The 22,054-nt window shown below is 39.0% G+C and overlaps 1 protein-coding gene across 1 annotated transcript; it reads left to right on the forward strand.

Moving 5' to 3' along the window:
- The first annotated feature begins 384 nt into the window (after nt 1-384).
- LOC130559213 (E3 ubiquitin-protein ligase RNF166) lies at nt 385-21,467 on the forward strand. The gene is made up of 6 exons (XM_057342198.1): nt 385-911; nt 10,570-10,726; nt 13,104-13,216; nt 16,623-16,737; nt 16,846-16,953; nt 17,078-21,467. Exons 1-6 carry the CDS (start codon nt 739-741, stop codon nt 17,141-17,143), a joined length of 732 nt encoding a protein of 243 aa, XP_057198181.1. The 5' UTR covers nt 385-738; the 3' UTR covers nt 17,144-21,467.
- The last annotated feature ends 587 nt before the right edge of the window (nt 21,468-22,054 follow it).

Raw genomic sequence — 22,054 nt, forward strand, 5'->3', positions numbered from 1 at the left:
AGGTAAATAAGGATTTGATATAATTCTTTATATCTTCTTGAAAATGTAAAAAACGTGGGGCGACTCCCATTGTCTTACATTTGTCTATAAAATATTTTGCAAGCAAAATAATTAAGTTACAGAGAGGCTGCATGACGTTTTACATTTACATTTAGTCATTTAGCAGACGCTTTTATCCAAAGCGACAGAGAGTTCAGAGAGCAATAAGCGATATGTCATTCAGGAGCAATAATACAATAGGTGCTAATACCAAGTTAGTTTCCACAAAAGCCAGAACAATACCTGTTGAGAGAAAGAGAGATGGTTGCTTTATATATATATATTAATGTTATTAACATTACGTATTACTTAAACATTTTCATTAATGTTGTTTTCACTTACATGTGTGTAATGTGTAATATATTGCATCGCTTTACGCCATCGATCTACGTTCACAGAGCTCAATGTTTGGGAAATGAAGTTTTTTCAACACGTACGCTGCGAAAATGCTCAACGACCAAACTACAACCCCCATCGTCCCCTGCGCGTCGTCGGCTCGAGTCCGTTCCGTTAAAGCTACCATGTAATGTTTACTTCTACGGAACAACGGCGTGTCCTCCTGTGTTAACGGTCCTGAATCAGATGCGGTTTAAACCCGTTACTCGCTCGGCCATACGTTAAAGCGCGGAATCCCGTCGGCTGAAGGTGCATCGGGACCGTCGTCGGTGGTTTATCCTGCGCCAGAGCTCGGTGTTCGTAATGGCGATGTTCCGCAGTTTTGTGTCCGCTGCTCAACTCAGACAGCAGCATCAGCAGCAGCAAAATGGAGCCGCTGCAGCCGCACCTGGAGAGAGCCTGGAGAGCCAGTTCTCCTGTCCCATCTGTCTGGAGGTCTACCACAAACCCGTCAGCATCGCCAGCTGCGCCCATACGTGAGTATGATGTTGTTTTGTGTTATTTACATCACGTGTTTTTTACGCGTTTATAAGAGGAAAAATGATCTTTATTTTGGAGGGGGTGCTTTAGCGTTACTTTTGAGTGCGCGATGTTTCCCGTTATTTTTTGGTATCCGAGTGTGATAACACAAGCATTTATTACATTAGCGTTTTGTTATTGTTTTTATGTTATCGAAGATCAATTTGCCAACATCACTCTTTTGAGAGAAACAACAATGATGTTGTGTTTACATCCTTTTGTGCTCGCGCGACTCCAAAACATCCGTTTTTCTTTTGTCAGCTGTGCGATGTTAACATGGATGCTTGATAGTGACATTTTAACCTATGCGTGTATCAATTTCGTGAGCTTATGCTTGTGCATTATATTCTTTTAATATTCAGACTTGGTAGATACACAACAGCAGTCTTCTGGTGTTTTTGGCGTTGTGTTCACGTGACAGCTGAAGAGAACAAAGCGAGAGATGACGCTGAAGTCCGATTCGCAAATCGATCGTTCATTTGAATCGGTTCAGTCGTTAAATTGCCTATAATTTGATCACTTGATTGTTGGTGAGTATTACATTTTGTATTAAAACCAATCTTAAAATAGTTCACAGCCCTGATGAAAAAAGAAGCCATCACAGACATTCTAATGGTTTTATAATGAGACTGGTATGTTATCTTGTGGATGTAACCGTTCAATCCTATTGGAATACCCAATACATCCAGAAATGTTGCAGGGCGACAATATTTGACTAAATTATGTAACGCAACAGGGTCAGATTATTACAGATATAAACATTTTAGTCGCCTTGATTGGTTAAATAGAGGCAGTTTAGTTCATGCGTTAGTTCTGATGTTATTGTGTTCATCTGTTTATTAATAGTACCAAACCAAAAAGTCATTCATGCTTTTGTTTAATCTTGTCAACATGGATTGTGTGACGAATGAAGATTGTTTTGCAAAAAGATGGTGTTGGGTGCATTGGGACCGCCCCTGCCCTTTTACTGCCCCTGGCCATTTATTGCCCTTTTAGAAAACTGAATATTTGATGAGAGAAACACGGTCACCTTCACACAGCTGTTTCGCTGCTCACGGATGTTTTATTTCACGTGAATTGATTCGATTTTTAGTGTCGTATTGGAATATCAAGTAAGATGTCAGTAAAGCAGTGTATTGTTTACATGGTGCGGTTGGTGAGAGAAGGTAGGATTTTTAACATAATAATAAAGAGAAGTAAAAAACACACAAGATATGTAGTACCGAGTAAAAAATACGCAATGCTTTTGTCCTAATTTTTGTGGTTTTAGTCGTGTCTTATTTGTCAGTATGGTCATTCAAGATAAATATCCTTACTCGAAGTGTCGCAACATATAATACACCCTTGACCATAACTGATATTATAATCTGCGATTATTGATATCGTGTTATAATGACTCATTATGATAATATAACGTAGTATCAGTATGGTTGACACATCAACATAGTATGTGGTGATTTTGCAGCGCCCATTTAACATTTTGCTTAAAGAACTACTATAGTTAAAAACTTTCTCTTTGCCTTCCTTGTAGTTACAAAATTACATTATTTATAACATCATTTGTTTTATTTCAGTAGATATTGGAGTTCTTTTGGCCACTTTAATCATGTCGTGAAAATCTGATGACAGTCCTAATCCTCACCTCTCCTTCGCGAGCCGTATGGTGTGGGATAAATTACAGACCAAAGATGTTTGTACAAATCCTTCATTAACCCGTACGGTATATTAGCACTAGTATTAGTGATGTTTACTTGAGTCTGAGAATCTGTGTTGTGTTGTATTTCCGATTCCATCTGTCAATCATTGTTGCTCCACACATTTATTATTTACATAATCATTTTCTAAAGCACCGCTGTATTAATTCGTATCCCAAAGGCTCTGGCCAAATCTGGGTATGGTCCATCCGTACACACAAAGATACAGGGGTACAGCCCTCATAAATAATGTGGGCTGGATTTGGTGATGCTCTCTTCGGCTGTTCTCTAACCTGCCCACACTCGCATGTAAACACTTTAATAGAATGAGCAACGCCGCGGCTCATCTCACAAGTAGGAGGATTTCCCTGAAGATTAATCCTTTTATAGCCTTTGTTTGTCCTTTTTGTGTTGTTTTTCTGTTTCTTTCAGAGTTATTAATGGCACAAAGAGATTGTGAAGATGCCAGGTTCTGGTTTAGTTTTGCAGATTATATTCTGTCGTTATTAGTCATCCTCATGTGACGCATCATGTTTTACTGTAGGTCTGTTTGTCACACAGAACTGTGGTGTGATTTTATGAGACTGAATTTTGCACTTTAATTTTTTTTTTTGAGTCATATGGACATTTTTGATCTTTGTTATGCAGAAATGAAACTTCTTTTGTGTACCATGAATAAAAATAAATCAAACCTTTGTGATTTGAGCGACACAAGTGTGACAAAATGTTCTGTTCATTTCTTTGGGAAAATTTTGTATTTCTTAAACGTCTACTGAAAAGAAAAATATATATATAAAGTCTCTCTCACCTCATTGACACCTGTTACGGCTCGAAGTGGTTTGGTTCAGAGACCACAGTATCTGATAAGCAGATGTTTTGGTTTATTTAAAACGCGTCTCTTTTTGTTTTTGTTTATCTTCCCTTTAAATCCCCAATTTCCTATAAATCTATTGCAGTGTTTTTGTCTGACTGGAGAAGAGGGAATAATATAATATTTTCCCATATAATATAACTCAAACGGACCAGGAATGAGAAAAGCGGATCAAAGATTTTAAGTGTTATAATACAAGTCTTCTCAAGTCGTATAGACGGTTTCAGAGCAACAACATAAACGTTTTGTGGCCCAAAGTTAACTTCCGGTCCCTGTAGATGATTTCTGATAACAAGCAAAAGAAATAACAAGTCAATTATATTAGCTAGAAAGTTTTAAGTATGTGTAGCCGGTATTATTTTAGGTTACCATTACCAATAGAAAAATCGTTACTTGGCTAAACTTAAATGCGACAAAGTTACACGACCCATTCAACACACTGTTTATTTAATGAAATTAATATACAATAAAATGTAACAAATTGTTTATTTAATACAACTATTATACAATAAAATATTCATATTCATATAAATGAAGTCAAATATAAATAGTTATATTATTAGCCACTAGGCAAACCGATAAACAAACACAGACCGGAAGTTTTGGGGTCAGGTGCGTGCGCCGGTGCTGTGTTTAATAAACAGACTGAAATTGAGTTTACATTTATCTTTGTGTTCTGTGTAACATATAGGCTGTGTCCAAAATAGCCCCCTATACCCTAATTTAGTGCTCTATTTGAGGAGTCATCCATTTTTAGTGGTTTCCGAATTTATAGTGGACATTATTCAATCTCATTCAATCCCATGATGCATCATAATAACGAGTGTGCAACCGATGTACACTCACGGCTAGCTGCTAGCCATCTATCGTGTAGTCTCATGCTGCGTCCGAAATCGCATACTGTGTTTTTTGAGTAAGTACCTACCTATCGGCCGTTAAAACAGTATGTTGTTCTATATACAGTATGAGTGGGACAAGTATGAATACATTTGGGACATACTACGTCCGCCATGTTTTATGGTCATGTGACCCGTATGCTCTTTGACCTATGACGTATTAACAACAACCTACATGTGAGCGTTGATAAAAACATAATTTAATCATGAGAAATTCATTTACTGGCACTTACATTAAACGTTTTAACATTTCCGCTATATTTATTTGACCGTTGCTCAGCTCCCGTGGCATGATGGAAGTATCAAGAAATACTTCTGCCGAGATTCGCGAGTGTGGATCGGATGGACACTTATCTATCCTCATGATGCAACGGTCAAATATAAATCAAATAAATATAGCGGAAAACTTTAAGGCGGACGTCCGTTTTGAATGTAAGTGCCAATAAATTAATTTCTATGTTTTTATCGACGCTCACGTGTAGGTTGTTGTTAATACATCATAGGTCAAAGAGCATACGGGTCACATGACCATAAAACATGGCGGATGCAGTATGTCCGAAATGTATTCGTACTACTCCCACTCATACTGTATAGAACGTACTTATTCAAATTCTGTACGTACTGTCACAGTATGCGATTTCGGATGCAGCCTTATCTATCGTGAGGCTCGCGCTGAATGAATTCCAGCGTCTCGGCATAAGATGGTCTGAATTTACTCGCTCGTTTTCACCCGCTCCTTAAAGTGGACTATATTGGTGAAGGGTATAAGGGGCAATTTCGGACACAGCCTTAGACATTTGTGTTATGGTGTTTTCCTTTGTGCGTTTATTCTAGAAAAGTTTGTTTCTGACATGAATGGCTGACAAGTAATAAAGGCCTCCATGTGTATTTAAAAGCAGCATTCGTTGCATTTCTGTCACCTCCGTATTCCATCTCTCCTTGAAAAGGACTTCAGTGCTTTCTCACTTACAGCGTAAAAGTCCCTTTAGACTACTTGCTTCTCCTACATTGGTTGTGTTTTTGTGCCGTTGTTCTGAAGAAGAGATCGTGTGGTGTCAGATGGCTGGTGTAGAGTCGAGTTTAGATCTGAACGTCCCCATTTCAGTGACAAACTCGTACTCGACGCGCTCCGGAGTTCAGAAGCCTGTTGAATTATTCACCACGAATGGGCTTGTGTTGACAGAGGAGATGCTAGAGATGGTCGAGACTCGAGAGAGAAATGCTTCAAATTATACTCTATAGAAAAGACTGAATTAGTAATTGTACTGTTGTTTTCACTGTTTAAGAACGTCTGAGATGTTTCAAAGTTAAATGGTGTGAAACAGGTTTGTGTTTGGTATTGTTTGTGTATCTGACCTGAGGAGCAGAGATGTAATAACATCATCTCTTCATCTTTCCACTGATAAAGGCATGCAGATGTCTGCTGTCTGTAGAGGAAAATCGGATACTGCTGACAACATGGAAATTCATGTTTGCAAACTGAACGACAAGCGATAATAACATTCGCAGGCCAAGACATCAGGAGGCGAACTCGCAGTTCTTCACATCACTACCACTATTCCTCAATGAAAGGCTTGTGTCAGGCAAAAATGAGGAATTTTGTTATTTTTTACTCGATCTCGTGTCATTCAAACCTGAACTTTTCCTTTAAGACACCTTTTCAGAAATGCAGAAGGCACTTTAATGTTTTTTTGGTCATTTTTGTTTTTACTCGCGTTTGAAAAATAGTACAATATTATATTTGTTATGAATCGTGTTTTTGTGTCATTATTATTTTTCTTTTTGTATATATATATATTTTGTATATTATTATTTTTCTTCTGATCGTAAAGTTAGTCAAGGAGATTGCGGTGAAAATGATGGACGATTTTAATGGGTACATTGTCACTATGAAAATGGAGTTCATGTCACATGTATTGCATTGTGGGATACCGTGTGTAATGTTGTGTTCCCTCGTTGCATACTGCTCATTTTTCATACTGTAGTTGGTCACCTGAGTATTTTGTGCATTTTGACAATTATTATTTCGTGCACCGTACACAAACGGCATACTATTTTTATTTATTTATTTTGGAGATGCACCGAAACTACATTTCTCCACCGATACAGATTATTCAGAGTGATATTTTGCGATACCGATTCTGAAGATTGAATAAATATTTCTGTACTTTCTGAATGTTATTAATTCATATAATGATACAGCCGCGGGAAAAATTAAGAGACCAATTCAGAGACCGATTTGACTGATTTTAAAATACATGTACTATTTATAGGTATGTTTTTAGGTAAAATGATCGTTTTTGCTTCATTCAGTGAACTACTGACAATATTTCTCCCAAATTTCAAATAAAAACATTTGCATTTATTTGCAGAAAACGAAAACTGGTGAAACAGGTGAAAATAACAGAAAAGATGCCCTGTATTTTTTCAGAACTTAAGTACTGCAAAGAAAACAAGTTCATATTCACAACAATCAGCAATACAACAGTCATATTTCTACATGTATTTAGGAAAAGTTCAAAAGTTATTTTTTATGTAATAATCTTGATTTTCATCACAGTTTTCATGTGTCTTCTTGTCATGCTGTCAGTCTTTCACATTGCTGTTGGATGACATTATGTCACTCAGGGTTTGATTTTGTTGAAATTTATCAAGACACTGGACTGAAATGACCACAATACATCTAGAAATGCTAGATTTGAAATGAAAATTTGGAATGGTCTCTTAATTTTTTCCACGGCTGTATATTAATATTGAACATGATTCTGGTGATGTTTCTTAACATTTTCTATACACAGAGCACAAATTCATTGCATTTTTGTTTGCAAAAATAGTTTATCGACCGATACCGATTATTGGCCGATATATCGGTGCATCTTAAATTTGTTTATTCTCTGTAGTTTATACTGTTACATAGTGCTGTTTGAGGAAACCCGGGGTAAGCCTGTCAGATTCCAGGGCTGTAGTCAAGTTCACCTTTGTCGAGTCCAAGACAAGTCAAAGACCACGACTATTTGAGACCGAGTCTAAAGAGGTTTGAGTCCAAGTCGAGACCGAGTCCAAATGAAACGGTCAAGACAAAGACAGAAAATAGAATCCTCTTCAAGACCACATACTTTATTTGCAATGATCAAAAAGCGGATCAAATTAGGTCATTTTATTTACTTTAGGTACAGCAATTTCACCCAAGTCACATAAAGCGGAAGTGCAACTTAAGTCTTTTTATTGTAGAGTAACAATCACATTCTGGGCTGCCAATGGAAAATGTTCCCATTCTCAGCTTGTTGACTTGTCAGTGTTAACTGCATTGAATCAACATCACTTTTACAACCGCAATTAATGTTGAAAAAATGTTGAAGTTTCAACAAACCATCATTATTCAGGGTTTTTCCTGCATAGACAAAGTGGAGGCGGCCGCCTCAGTCAAATTTCCTGCCGCCTCCGACTCTCGGCAAAATGATGTTGAGTGTCTTCACAAAAAACACTGCGGCCATTAAACAGACTATAATTTGTAACTGCAGTTGCAGTATTACGCCACAATAGAGGCGCTGTTTCGTTATCAGCACAGTGAGGCGCTGAAGAGTTCAGTAGAAGAGCTATATTAGGAGCTGTATTAGCTGTGTTTCGTGGCTGTTCATGTGTTTTACATTCAATTTCTTAAATTTACGTGCTGTACATCATTGAAATGTTTTTAGCTGTGAAGTTGGCTCGTTGGCAGCGTTATACTGGGTTTTAACGTTTTCATTGTCTGTGCGCTAAAATACAATTGTTGAGGCAATGAAAACTAAGATCAATTGGGATCCAGTGATAATGATTGAAGTCTTTGTGAAGTTACCTAAATAATTGCTCATGAGTGCATTGTGTTATTGATTTATGAGTATTGTGTGACACTACAGTGTGAGATTAATTTATGAGTATTGTGTGAGATTAAAACAGTGGTATGGCTTATTACACTTCTTTGAATTGACAGAAAACACACACACACACACACACACACACACACAAAAAACCTTTAAATTGGTGAATCAATCAGACATCAAGAATCAGTGTATGAAACTCAACAATAGTGACAATCAACAAAAGAAAGCTTCATGCTGCAAGGCATACTGGGTAACATCTTAGTACAAAACTCATTCATGACTCCCAGCATGCATTGCGGTTCATCTGAATTAGTCTGAGGATTGTCACCATTGTTGAGGTTTGTATGATGAGTGTTGATGTCAGGAAATATTTTGGTTTAATTTGGCACAGTGTCTAATGGCTGGAATACACTACAAGACTTTTGCTCAGATCTTTGCCCAGATGTTCAGTCTGGAGTTGTTTCAGAAAGTCTGCCCCAGTCTGCAGATTTTATCATGTATTGTTTTCTACGCAAACGTTCAAAAAGTCTGCAAGTGTGTGATGTCTAGATTTTAAAAATCTGTTCAGATTTTAAAAGTCTTGTAGTGTATTCCAGCCTTTAGCGTTCAAATCAGTCATCAACCCAAGAGCCAAGAGTCCAACTAAAGCAAACATACGGTATATGCTTCATCAATGGTTTTGTTTGGAAGGAGAAAAAAATCACCGGACTCGGTCGAGACCAACTAGAACATTTGGCGAGTCCAATGACCAAGTCCGAGTGCAGATACCAAGTCCGAGACTACAGAAAAACGTCCCGAGTCCCAAGTACTACAGCATTGTCAGATTCCCATTCAGTGTTATATTCAGGCGCTGCTTCTCCTCATGTTTACAGAGCAGTAGATCCTTTAAGAGCTTTAAGCTGAGAAAAACACTGGGATTGTAGAGAAAGAAACGGCAGAAGAGACAAGCCTAACTCCATCACCACCTGTTTTCATTTTCTCTGCTAAAGAGCAAGACTGACACACGCTGCTCAAATGAACACCTTTGGATAAAATTATCTGCCAAATGCACTGCTGTAAATGAAAAACAAGAGTGATGCTAAAAGCAGAACTTGGCACATAACAACACATTTGCTCCAGAAACAAGGTCAACTCGCACCCAGTGAAATATTCTCACATACGGGATGTGGCTTCTTTTATTTATGTGTTTTTAAATGATACGTTGACATTTAAGTATTTGGCAGACACTTTTATCCAAAGCGATTTGCATTGCATTATACCAATAATTTGTTTCTATAGTATGTGCAATCCCTGGGAGCGAACCCATGACCTTGGCGTTGCCAATGGCAAAAGGCTGGAAGGACAAATGGCAGGATTTAATAATAAAAGGACATTATAATAGCAAAGATGTGTTGTGTCCAACCCCAGTTATTGAAATCTATCATCTATTACATTTACATGTATGCATTTGGCCGACACGTTTATCCAACGTGACCTTTGAAATAAAACGCACAAACTTTGGGATGCTAATGCAATTCTGTACTAATTGAGCTACAGAAACGCATCTGTTGAATGTTAAAAAAGCCTTTTAAGTTATCTCCCCCTGTTGTGTCAACCTGTGAAGACTGTTTAGCTTTTTCTTCTGTGGTGTGTGCTGCGCTTCCTGCGTACGTGACCAAAACTCACCGGTGCCAACTCCAGATGTTTCAGCATCTGTCACATTAATGAACCTGGCAGTGACTTTAACAGCGTGAGTCAGTCACTCCTGTAGATGCTGATGAAGGGACTCTCGCTCGGCCCTGGATTCGACAGAGCCATAAAACACCAGCGTAAGTCTGGTGGAAAAACATTCATCGCTCCTGCGGTCCTGTAAAGTCCTGCCTCATCCGTCAGAGAGGTGACAGATCTGCCACGGCGACTTCACAGCCCTTTTCTTTCCCGACGTGTCCGTGTGTTGAGATTCTGTGCTGAGTCACGCTAGAATGAATTGTGCTGGTCCCGACGGTCCGATACGTCAGCGTTTGTGTTGTGTGCGCCAGCCAGAGAACGGTTTATCAAAACTACACCACTTCACCTGAGACTTGGCTGAATCTTACATAACCTGCTGAGAATTTTGTTCAGGTCACATTTCATCCAAATATTGAAAGAACCGGTTAACGGTTATTTTGAGAATGATGGGAATTGCACAAAAATTCTGAAGTAAAGTGTGTCTTTTGATTTAATATTTCTTTGTTTGATTTTTTTTGTTCTTTGGCCACAACGCCGCAGCTCAGGTGACAGCATCTCTAATGTGTTTTGTTGATGTGTGTTGACAGTTTCTGTGGCGACTGTCTCCAGCCGTGTCTGCAGGTCACATCACCCCTCTGTCCTCTCTGCCGCATGCCCTTCGATCCAAAGAAAGTGGACAAATCCTCCAGCATGGAGAAACAGCTCTCTTCATATAAGGCCCCGTGCAGGGGCTGCAGCAAAAAGGTGATTTAAAGCAATCCAACACCAATCTGGCTGTCAACCTGTTTCAGTGGCATAAGAACAGCATGACCTGTTAAACTAACTATAGTGACAGTTTAATGCTGAATGAAATGACTTGGGTTTTCACAGATTGAGTCACATATTGCTCTTTGAGTATTGTAATATTTCCACAAAACATAAGGTCATCAGTGATGGTCATCATAAGGAATCATAAGGTTCATTTGAGATTTACACATCGCCTGAAAGGTGAATAAATAAGCTTTCCATTGACGTATGGTTTGTTAGGATCAGTGTTGGGTGTAACTAGTTACTAAGTAATTAGTTACTGTAATTAAATTACTTTTCCTTTGAAAAGTAAAGTAAGGGATTACTCTTATTTTGTCTGTAATTTAATTAGTTACTTCTGATGTAATTAAACCAAATACTTTGTGTAATATTTGTGTGCAATAGTGGAACTGACATCAAAATGCAAAGTCTAACTTTAAAATCTGTGCTTTAATTCTCACATTTGTAATACTTTGGTCAGTTAATAATACTACTTTGTGTAGTTTTATATGATTTATTTGAATGAATTAAAAGAGCCCTTTCATGTCTATCCTTGAATCACTTAACTAATCAAGGTTGATATAAGATATAGAAAGTAATTAGTAATAAGTAATTAAATACTTTTCGGAGAGAGTAATTTGTACTGTAATCTAATTACACTGTTGAATATGTAATTAGTAACTGGTAGTTAATTACTTTTTCAGAGTAACTTGCCCAACACTGGTTAGGATATAGGACATATTTGGCCAACTATTTGAAAATCTGGAATCTGAGGGCGCAAAAAATCTAAATATTGAGAAAATGGCCTTTGAAGTTGTTCATCAGAGCTGCTGTAGCAGGCCGTTGCTAGGAAGAAACGGGTTTGTTTTAATGCTCTCTATGGGCTGACCGCTGTAATGACGTTGTGGAGAGTAGACGAACCTGAAAGCAGAGATTCTAAGCTTTACATCGAGGTCAAGCTTCAGTGGGTAAATCCCAAAGAGCGGGCAACTGCGATCGAAATTTGTAGGCGTGTTTGTGGCCATTTTTGTTTGCGATTTTGCTGCATCCACTCACAAATGGATCACAAAAGTAACATATTTACGGTAGGAAATTTACAAAAAATCTTTACTTAATATCCCAATGATTTTTGACATGAAAAAAGTCAATCATTTTAACCCATACAATTTTTTGTTGGCTATTGCTACACATATTCCCGTGCTACTTGTGACTGGTTTTGTGGTCCAGGGTCACAAATGTGTTAATTTGAGTTATTTTGAGTCATTTTTTCAGTTTAGTACACGTTTTGTCCGAGTTTCCATGACTCCTGAAGGCCTGAAAATCACTTGTGAAAAATGGTGATATGCGCAGGTTTATCATGACTGTGGGACCCTTGTGGGATTCTTGTCCTGTTTAAATTAAGAAATTACAAAGTAAATTTACTTAAATTGTTAAAGGCCTTTATAACGCGGCGCTCTGGAATACTTGATTATAATTGGCCGATCGCTACATTCCAAGGTCTGATATTCCCAGATAACAACTGTTCAAAACTAATAAGACATGACAACCCGGATGCTGCAAATCATTTTGACAGGCACTGTTTAATGATACACAAAAATGACATATCTTTTAAAAACATACTGGACACAGGGCTCGAATTGAAGGAGGATGTGAAGGGATGGCATTTTTGACGAAAACAACAAAAAGCATCCGCTTTGTAAAAATCCACCATCCCCCCTTACCATCCCAATTATAATTATATTATTATTATCAGTTTTATAATGCACATGGTCTGTGTCGGGCGAAAACGTACTCCATATTTGATCATTTTTTTCATAAATCATAGCTATTATTCAAACAGTCTCTATTGTGAACGAAGTACCGTGCACGTTTAGAGCGTCGAAATAGAAAACACTTCTTTTAATTTGTAGTAATATTTTGCAATATTTCTATTTTTGCCTTGTTCATCGAGAGACTTTGTTCCAAAAGATTGCATCTATTACATTTGGATAGCTCAAATTTCGTTGAATAAATCTTATAGTTTTGATCATTCTTAATTATTATCATTCTAAATGTATTAAATTAAACATAACTTCGTCTTACCTTAAAGCCAAAAGTATAAGGGATTTCCTCGCAGAAGGCCTGCATTCGATAAAAATGAGCTAATAAATAATTCAAATCAATATTTAATGTTTAATAACCTACTTGTAATTGATTGTACCGTGTAATAAGCAGGCTGGCTGTTATCACAGAATAACCCCCTTTAATAACCACTGCCTCACTGTACATTATCCCTTACTTGATCGCTGTGTTTAATGTCGACGTCTTTCATAATATTTTCTCTTCTGAACTTTAGGTCACACTGGTCAAAATGAGGTCACACGTCTCCTCTTGCACAAAGGTTCAGGAACAGATGGCCAACTGCCCAAAGTTTACGCCAGTGGTCCCCACCTCACAACCCATTCCCAGGTAAACATCATCTCCATTTGCATGTCCGTTTTGACACAAAGACGTTAATCAGTGACCAGGCCAAATCTAGAATCACATCTATGCCGAGAGTGCAAACCAAAAAATGAGTTCCTATTACTCGTAGCGCCTGGTTAGGACACATCGTAACGCAAAATGCGAACAGCGTTTCTTTCTCTTTCCTCTAAAGAGCATCCGACTCCACATGACTCAAGTGAAACGCGGTCTTATGACTCACGGCTTTCTGAAGCTCTCGCCGCACTCTGAAACAAGCCAACGTGAAATGATATGGATCCAGGACGCGCTTGGTTCTCTGGAGACGCATTCTTCTCTTTAGACCTGCACACAGATATACTTAGATCTAGAGATGTCAAACGGATGTCTGACAGCTGTAGACAGACACTGGATGGCTTACGGAAAGGAAGCTGATAGAAGTCCGGTTGTGTGTGTGTTTGTGTCGTGATTCGCTGTTTCTTTGAAGCTCTGGAGGAAGAGATGGGTAAGAATTCATTAGCTCTTCAAAGCCGAGCGTGTTGATGTATTCTCGGCGCGGTGCTCTTGCATCATGACTGTTTATCGCAGCCGTTGTGATAACGCTGCACAAAAGTGTGGAATCATGCACGTCATGCAAACCCATAAGACGTCCTGAAGACGTTACCTGACTTACATTGACGTGTGATGACGTGCTGATGTTGTTGTGATACTCAAAGAGTCAGCGATTTGATGTAATTTTATGTAATAATGTATGTTGAAGAGCTATGCTGATTATTTACAATATGACGTTTAATACTATTGGTTGTGCTACCTACATGTGACCTGTGTCAGCATATGTAATGTTTATGTTTTTTTATTAATTTTCCTAAACTATTCCTTTAAACTATATAAACTATTCCGTTTTTATTCATTTACATATAGCAGGTTCATTTAAACCTTTAGTGGCTAAACATTTTAGGGTTTTTTTCACGTTTCATGAATTGAGTCTTTCGCTACACCCCTAACTTATTCTGTATGTAGATTTAGGATTGAATTTGGGTGACGTACGTACGAAAATGAAGCCAGGGGATTGGAGGAAAAGTTGGCGGTGACCTCATCCAAACATTATAAGAAAACAAATTCTTTTGAATTTTGTAAAAAGTCCCCGTTAACCTGATGTTGCGATTGTTTTTACTTCCATGTTCTGATGCATTTCCGAGTGAAACGGAATTTCAAATGAGGAAAAAATAGTGGGCGTGGCTTGTTTTTTTCACTGCGATTTGTTCGGATGTATAAAAACAGTCGTTGCATTTTGAAATGGAACTGGGAGCAGACTGACAGTTGAAGGGGAGGAGTTAACGGATGCTCCGCCCAAGCCATCCAACTTAACACCGCATCCTAACCAAACGCGACTCGATGAGATTCCTGCGATCTGTTTATCCATACCGAACGCGAAAAATTGATCACAAAACACAGCCAATCAGAACAGTTTTTCTCTGTCCACGCAGCCTCACACGCTGCAGCTGAAGAGTGCACAAAGAGAGATGCGTCCTGTTCTCATGATTTCAGTGATGCCTCACCGGACGCTATGCTATAATTTTAGAATCTAAACGTATGTAATCAAACGTATATAGCCTGTCCTCATCCATGTTTGGCGATTAATATTCATGAGGTGCAGAACTTACATCGTATGAGATCGTTGTGTGGGCGGAGCTGTCAGCCGCATTTCTAAAATGGAAATGGCCGTTGCTCGTCACGTAGCGCTGTCGCGGCTGGTTAGGACAAAACCTTCGGTTAACATGGAAAAGATACCTTTTATCGCGTGTCATCGTGTTTGGTTAGGACATGGTGCAAGTCATTTTAGATAGATAGTCACTAGTCAAGTCAAGTCAACTTTATTTATATAGTGCTTTTTACAATTTTCATTGTTACAAAGCAGCTGTACATGAAACGTATTGACTGTAAGCAAAACATTAAAGTTATACAGGTAAAACCCCAAAAAAGTGAAAGCACACCCACATGCATAAAACACAACTCCACACGCACAGAGCACAAAATACACACTCACTGACACACGCAAGCACGCACACACAAGAGCATGGAAGTGCATTTTCAGACTTGAATTGAAGATTATGAGGGCACACGAATTTTAAAAAGAGAATGACCCACGTTGGTAAGCTATTTACAATAAACGCTGCAAGATTTCATGAAAAAATAGGAATGGTAATTTTTTCTTTCACTGGGACTTTAAGACCAAGAACATGCATTTTGTATTCTAAGCAGTGATAAAACATTTTTTATCAACTTCTGCATTGCAAGCAAAGGATTATGGGTTATCGTCGTCAGCTAAGGTTACTTATGCTTCAAAAATTGACATCTCAGCGGGAGGATGTTACACAAACAGTTGTATCGGACTTCCTCTTGATGGTGTGTGATGAGGATTCAGTTTCGTTGCTGGGGTTTTTTCTCAGTGGTCATGCTACAAAACTCTGGGTCATGGTATTTGAGATCTTAACTTTTCTGAGCTTCATTTATTAATCCAGAGACGTCTCCGTCTGTTTAATTCTCTGTGCTGTTTAAAGATTGGTCTCCACAAGTCAAATATGAAAAGGCTTCAACTGAGGAGGCAAACATCTTTCAGGGTATTGAAATGGCATGACTGATGTTCACCTGACGGTCGAAAATCTGCTTTCTCTTCTTAGACTTTACATATAAATCCACAAATAAAATATCTTTATTTTATTTTCTAATGGCTTATCCATCAAATGTATCCAAGGTGAAAAATAAACCCGAGGAACATTCATAGGCCGATTAACTTCAGTAGCATTGTTTTGGGGTTTTTTGCAACCGTGAGAGTTCTGGTTAATTTATTTTGTCAATAGAGATTGTCAGTGATGATATAAACCTTAGGTTGTTAAACTAGCCACAATCAAAAAGTTCTGCTAGAAATGATGGATACAGTAACACAAATCAGATCTTTCCACAATCTCAGCCAACAGTATTTTTTATATCACAGAAGGTTCTTTGATCGGTCCGTACACATTTGCATTATTCATAAGAACACAGATGTTAGATTTGCTGTGTAACATTGCATAAAAGCTTTCATTAATAACATTAACAAACATTATGGCCTTATGCTAAACAAGCGCTGACCTACATTCTTAATGAACCGAGATCCTTTGCATGTCCTTCAGGCTGTATTTTCTGCAGAACGACGTTTAGATTTTAACGTGCATCTGAATGTTTAGTGACGGGTTACGCTGTACGCAAACACCTACATAATATCAAAGATTTTACAAGAGTTTTTCTCTTTCAACCACATATTGAAAAGCTATTAACAAAGCCGAGTTTGTGTTATATGCAGTACCTTTAAAGACCCCCAGGGGTGTGCAAATGTATGTATTCATGTTAAATGATCTCCTTTTTCCGTCAACAGCAATATTCCAAACCGTTTCACATTTGTGTGTCCGTTCTGTGGCGCCCGCCACCTGGACCAGCAGGAACTAGTGAAGCACTGCATGGAAAATCATCGCAATGACCCCAACAAAGTTGTGAGTTTCAATTACCTAGTGGATCCCTTCCGTGATGTTCAGATAAAGTGTGCGTGTGATTATTATTATCGCGGGTAGAACGAGTTCTCCTGTGGCTTTTGTTTGTAGGTGTGTCCAGTATGTTCTGCGATGCCCTGGGGCGACCCGAGCTACAAGAGCTCGAACTTTATGCAGCATCTTCTCCACCGGCACAAGTTCTCATATGACACGTTTGTGGTGAGGACACAGAAATAGACATGGCATTGATCCTCAAATTTGCGTCTTACCTTCTATTCTTGAGTTCTTGACAGATTTCATGAGATGCTCAACCTAACGTGTTTGTGTGTGTGCGTTTTCGCAGGACTACAGTATTGATGAGGAAGCTGCACTTCAGGCCGCTCTGACCCTATCCCTGTCTGAGAGCTGAGCGTGACGTGACGTCCAGATCCATCCAACGTTCAGCTGTCATCTGTCCGTTTCCTCCATTCCTCCCGTCACTCTACCTCTCTTCTGCTCTGTACTTCTGAGCGTCACCCCCCCTCTGAACACTTCAGCAGACGTGTCACTTCCTGCGCCGTAGGGGGAGGGGCTTCTGCTCGTTCATCATCATCATCACTATCGAAAGCATTTGAACGTGTACGCAAATAGGCCGAAAAATGGAAGAGATCGATTTCATCGTGCTTGTTTGCGTTCTTCCTTATTTCTCTGTATCCCGATTGCGGACGGATGGGAATTTTTCTGTGAATTAAGGTCAAGGGTAGGTCACTTACACACCGAACACGCTTATGTCCCTTCAAACCTGATGACGGCATCTGTCCAAATCTGATGATTTAGCTTGATTTAAGGCTTCAAAATCTGTGCGAAAAATATAAGATGGGTTTAAACGTAGGAATTTGTTATGGGGTGAGCTGTCCCTTTAAAATGGACCGAGTTGAGTATGATTGGCTGTCCTTTTGGTGAGCTCTCATCTCTAGGCCATACCAATGCAGAAAAGAGAGGACGAGAGACATCTTTCGTATCATTTCTGGATCTCTCAAAGGCCACTTCTAAAGCAGACTTGTTGTGAATACTTGCACTCGTCGCACGTTTTCTACGTGTCTGAATTGTAGTATTGACGTTCTTTTATAGTTCAATAGCAGAATATTGACCGACAGGACTACATACGCCGCTCTTCACTTGCTACAGTAATATTTTCTATGGCGCGTCAGATAAGATAAAAATGTATATTTTTGGAAAATGTTTTCAATGGTGCACTGATAAAAGGATCGTATGCTTGGAAAAATGTGCGGAATGGTTTCATCCTTTAACGTGTGAATCGGTTGATCTGTGTGTCGCTCACTTGTGCTGCCTTCAAGCTTATCTGGAAAGTTCATTGGAATAAAACGCACCCGTTGGACCGTTTCATATTTATATAGTCTCCCTGTCAGATTAGTCACGAAGACATGAAGTTTGTTAGCAATCGTGTAACACATTTTGTTTGTTTGATTCTTGTGGCTCTTCATAATTTAGTGTTGGTATCTAGCATAACAGTTTCCGCCATTTCTTTTTTTCTATTCAAAAGTCAGACTGAAAGTAATGTTTCCCTCTGGCATTTTGCAGGCGTCCGTGTGTGTCATCTCATAAATATGACCATTCCAGTGTGACCTGAAGGCAGCACAGATACGAGGAAACTCGACGACCTCTGGAAACGAAGCGGTCCAGTGCGCAGTTCTTAGGTTTGACCACTAGGTGACAGTAAAGGTTTAGAAACAGCAGTGATTCTCAACCCTGCCTGTTTCACCTAAATCAAGTCTGACCGTCTCTGTGGATGAGATGAATCAGGTTGTTTGATAAGGACACGTCTGAAACGTTATTCAGAGCTCAGATTCACCGACAGTTCTGAATGGACTACTACCATCATATTTCTGTAAAAAGTGTGTATACTGTGCTCAGTATGCAGTGTTTTCTGAATGCATAGAAAAGATAACCTGATGACCCATCCTTACCTTAATGTGCAATAAATAGCAGTGCACGTTCTGAGGATGTTGTGTCCCAGAATGCAACGCTCTGAACTTCAACCTTCCATTTCAGTAAGATGAACTGGATGTAGATGTGATGTGAAGAGTAGTTCAATCAAAACTGTCACCAAATGTTTTTGGCACCACGTGAATGCAAACGCCATTGGTGTCCCGTAACCAAATCTCTTTACTTCCATTTGGAGTGAAAGACTTAAATTTACTTGCGTCACAAAATGGATTTCGAATCTTGACTGCCAAACGTTGAGACATTTAAACATAAAATCAGATTCATGTAATAAACGAGTATTTATTTGACTTCTTCTAATACCTGCCAGTGCAGTGTTGAGTATTTCGGTAAGAACATAGCCTCTCTCTTTCCGGTTTAGCACTACCGGCGTATCGTTTCTGTACTTTGTTTGTATGAAGTACTGCGTCGGGAGGCACAGATCTGTGATATTTTCTTTAGGATTTTAAGAACATTCGCATAGATTCCTGTCATTTCCCTGCTCGGGTAGATATGTTTGATGCCGGTGCGTCTGATATGGCTTTGATAGTTTGTCCAGTAGTTTTGATATCTTGATGGACGAGTGGAAGACGGTTTGGGATAGAAAAAAATGACTTCAAACATACAGGCTTTTTTTCTAGAGACGTTTCACTTCGTGATGCATTTACGCATCTGTGTTAAATAAGAGAGCGTTCGTTTAAATCGTACTAAAAGAGCCGTTGTGGTTATTTCCGTTTCGTGAATTTATTTGATCGAGGATAAGCGTGTCACAATCATTCTGATCTGAAGCTCGGCGGTTCTCGATCGGTTCGGTTTTGGGGAGATTCAGCTTGAGCGAGCTGAAACAGAAGATAGGTGAACTTCGTGACGGTCATTCACTTTCATGAATATCTCGCTGGCGGTTTCTAATCATTTAGAAGGTTCAATGTGTGACCACTTCGAGTGGTCGTCTCTGTCTGCTTTTCTTCAAGCCATGGTAGAGTCGTACTGATTTCTTTACGCTGTGTCCTACCCAGGCGTGATGTGACTTCATGTTATTTTTACTCCTAACCAGTTCTGACAAGCAACGAGACTTGCTTTTCTGTTCTGTAGCGTGAAATTCGGAGACCACGATAAACTCTGCATACATTTCAAAAACTTTCATGAACTTTTGCGAACGACGCTCAATGTGTTTGCTGGAAACTTCATGTCACACCTGGTCAGGACACAGAACTCGATGTCTTTTGTCCTTCGCTGTATGTTTGTACTCAACAGTGGTCCGTTCAATATTGTTTCGGGTCTTCTGGATATTTTAGGAATGTCCTTGTTGGTATTTATTAGAGTTAAAAGGTATATATACAGAGTATCAGAAATCCCGGATTCAGTCTTTTGGAAGCGGGGTGTATATAAACAGCGGGATTTGATTGAAATTGCTACGTTTTTCTGTGGCTTACATTGAAATCGGGATTTTCGCTGAGAAGCATGTTAAAAAAACATCGCACTTTAAATAACTCAAATGTCTTTTGATGATCCAGTAGGAATTTTGTTCCAGTTATTTAGTATTACGAATTGCCAAGTGTGTTTTACATGAGTTTGTCGTGTCTTTCTTATAAGATGAAGGTAACTCTGTGTTGGGCAAGACAACGAATCATTTACTTCACATTATTCAGAAATGCCGTCACTTTTCTGCGACGACGAGTGATATCGTATTAGCATGTAGGCGCAAGAGCAACGACGGCTAAATGAACTCGGCTCAAGCGTTTGCTGGAGATTTTGCGAGTAGCTGCCAAACAAAAATTTCCACTTTTCACGGTATTTCGCTGCCATCGTGTTTGGCTTTATTTTATGATGGCGCACTGACAGAATGAGGATTATCGGTCAGTTGTGATGAAATTGAGTAGAAAGTAGAAAACGAGAATGATTATTGAGTTTCTCCTGTTTTTACTTGATGTTTTTGACTTGTCTATATATTTCGCTCAAACAATATTCATGTGCACAGCTGTAGCATAATATGTTGGTTTTTTTTTAAGTGAAACTTTTGATATTGTACAACACCGCTCTCCAGATCTGATGACCTTTGAGAATGACCTTAAGATGTATATTTTTCACTCTTTTTGTATTGTAACATCAATGCATACTGTCACTGTTCAACGTGAAGAACTTCCGCATTTCTCCAGTTGGTCGACGGCTGTCCACCAAGCAACGTGGACAAAAAATGGATGGCTTGCGATCTGTCCGTATGATGAAGTTATCAAACTCATAAATGAGCAAGAACCCAATGGAGTACTCTAGTGACATCTGGAGTACTTGGGAATTGTAAACGTCGGATGCTTGATTTGCTCGCACACTGTGGATTTAACACAACAGTGATGCGACTATGAATTCTGGGAAACTTGGACAAAGTGTTTTCTAACATTCCTGAAAAGGGAGTCTGCATTTCTGTGTGGGGGTTGAAGTCTTCAGGCCGAAACTGCTGAGTTGTAAAAGACGCCCAAAATGTCCCTGTGCGACCGTCACTGGACGGCAGGAGCTGTCGGGTCGGGCCAGTGTTTGTGTGTGTGCTCCATGTGATTATGCATTCGCGACTATAAATAATAATGAGATAACAATAATAACAATGCTGAGCGTTCGGATGTTAATGACGGTGTGCATTTTTGAAGCTGTAATACTGACTGAGGTTTAATAAGATACTTACAGTGTATTTGTAGCAGTTTTCCCCTTAAATAAACAATAAACACAGATGCACCCAGCTTTCATGGCCTTGTCTTTTGTGTAAACGCTCTTCAAAACTGGGAAATGTGTGTCATTTTTTTTTTGGAGGGTCTATTTTACAGAAATGCAGTACACATAACTGTGTCCTCAGAGGTGTCTAAAGATCTTAAATAATTAAGGGTGGTGTTTTTATTACCTTAGAATGAGCTATTTCTATCTACGTATACATATATCTAGATGCTGCATATTATCGTTTTTGTTTATTTTTGCGTGATTTTAATACAGCTTGGTACAACGTCACTGTAATATCCAGGAAATACAAATTTTATATCCAGGAAATAAAAATGTAATGATCTTGATTCAAAAGTAGTATGTTATTCTTCCGCCAAGCAATGTAGTTCTTCAGAAGTACAAAGTGGTTGCCAAGCAACAAACGTAGAGAAGCGCGGTGGCGCAGTAACACTGATGTGATGCGGTCATAGAGGGTATGCATTGACGTCACTTTCCCGCCGGGACACGCTCCCTTGAGTGGTAAAACTAAGACAAAATGGCTGCATTCAATAGGAAGAACAAAAACCGGGACTAAAACGCAATTATTTGCTGAAACTACGAGCAGCTGGACTCGACGGTGATCCTTACGACTACC

Source organism: Triplophysa rosa, linkage group LG1, assembly GCF_024868665.1.
Source record: "Triplophysa rosa linkage group LG1, Trosa_1v2, whole genome shotgun sequence".
Taxonomy (NCBI): Eukaryota; Metazoa; Chordata; class Actinopteri; order Cypriniformes; family Nemacheilidae; genus Triplophysa; species Triplophysa rosa.

Bases quoted from the DNA above. Each gene is read 5' to 3' on its own strand.
- LOC130559213 (XM_057342198.1), top strand. From the start codon at position 739: ATGGCGATGTTCCGCAGTTTTGTGTCCGCTGCTCAACTCAGACAGCAG. The intron at 912-10,569 runs GTGAGTATGATG...GTGTGTTGACAG, and splicing joins ATCGCCAGCTGCGCCCATAC to TTTCTGTGGCGACTGTCTCC. The intron at 13,217-16,622 runs GTAAACATCATC...TTCCGTCAACAG, and splicing joins ACCTCACAACCCATTCCCAG to CAATATTCCAAACCGTTTCA.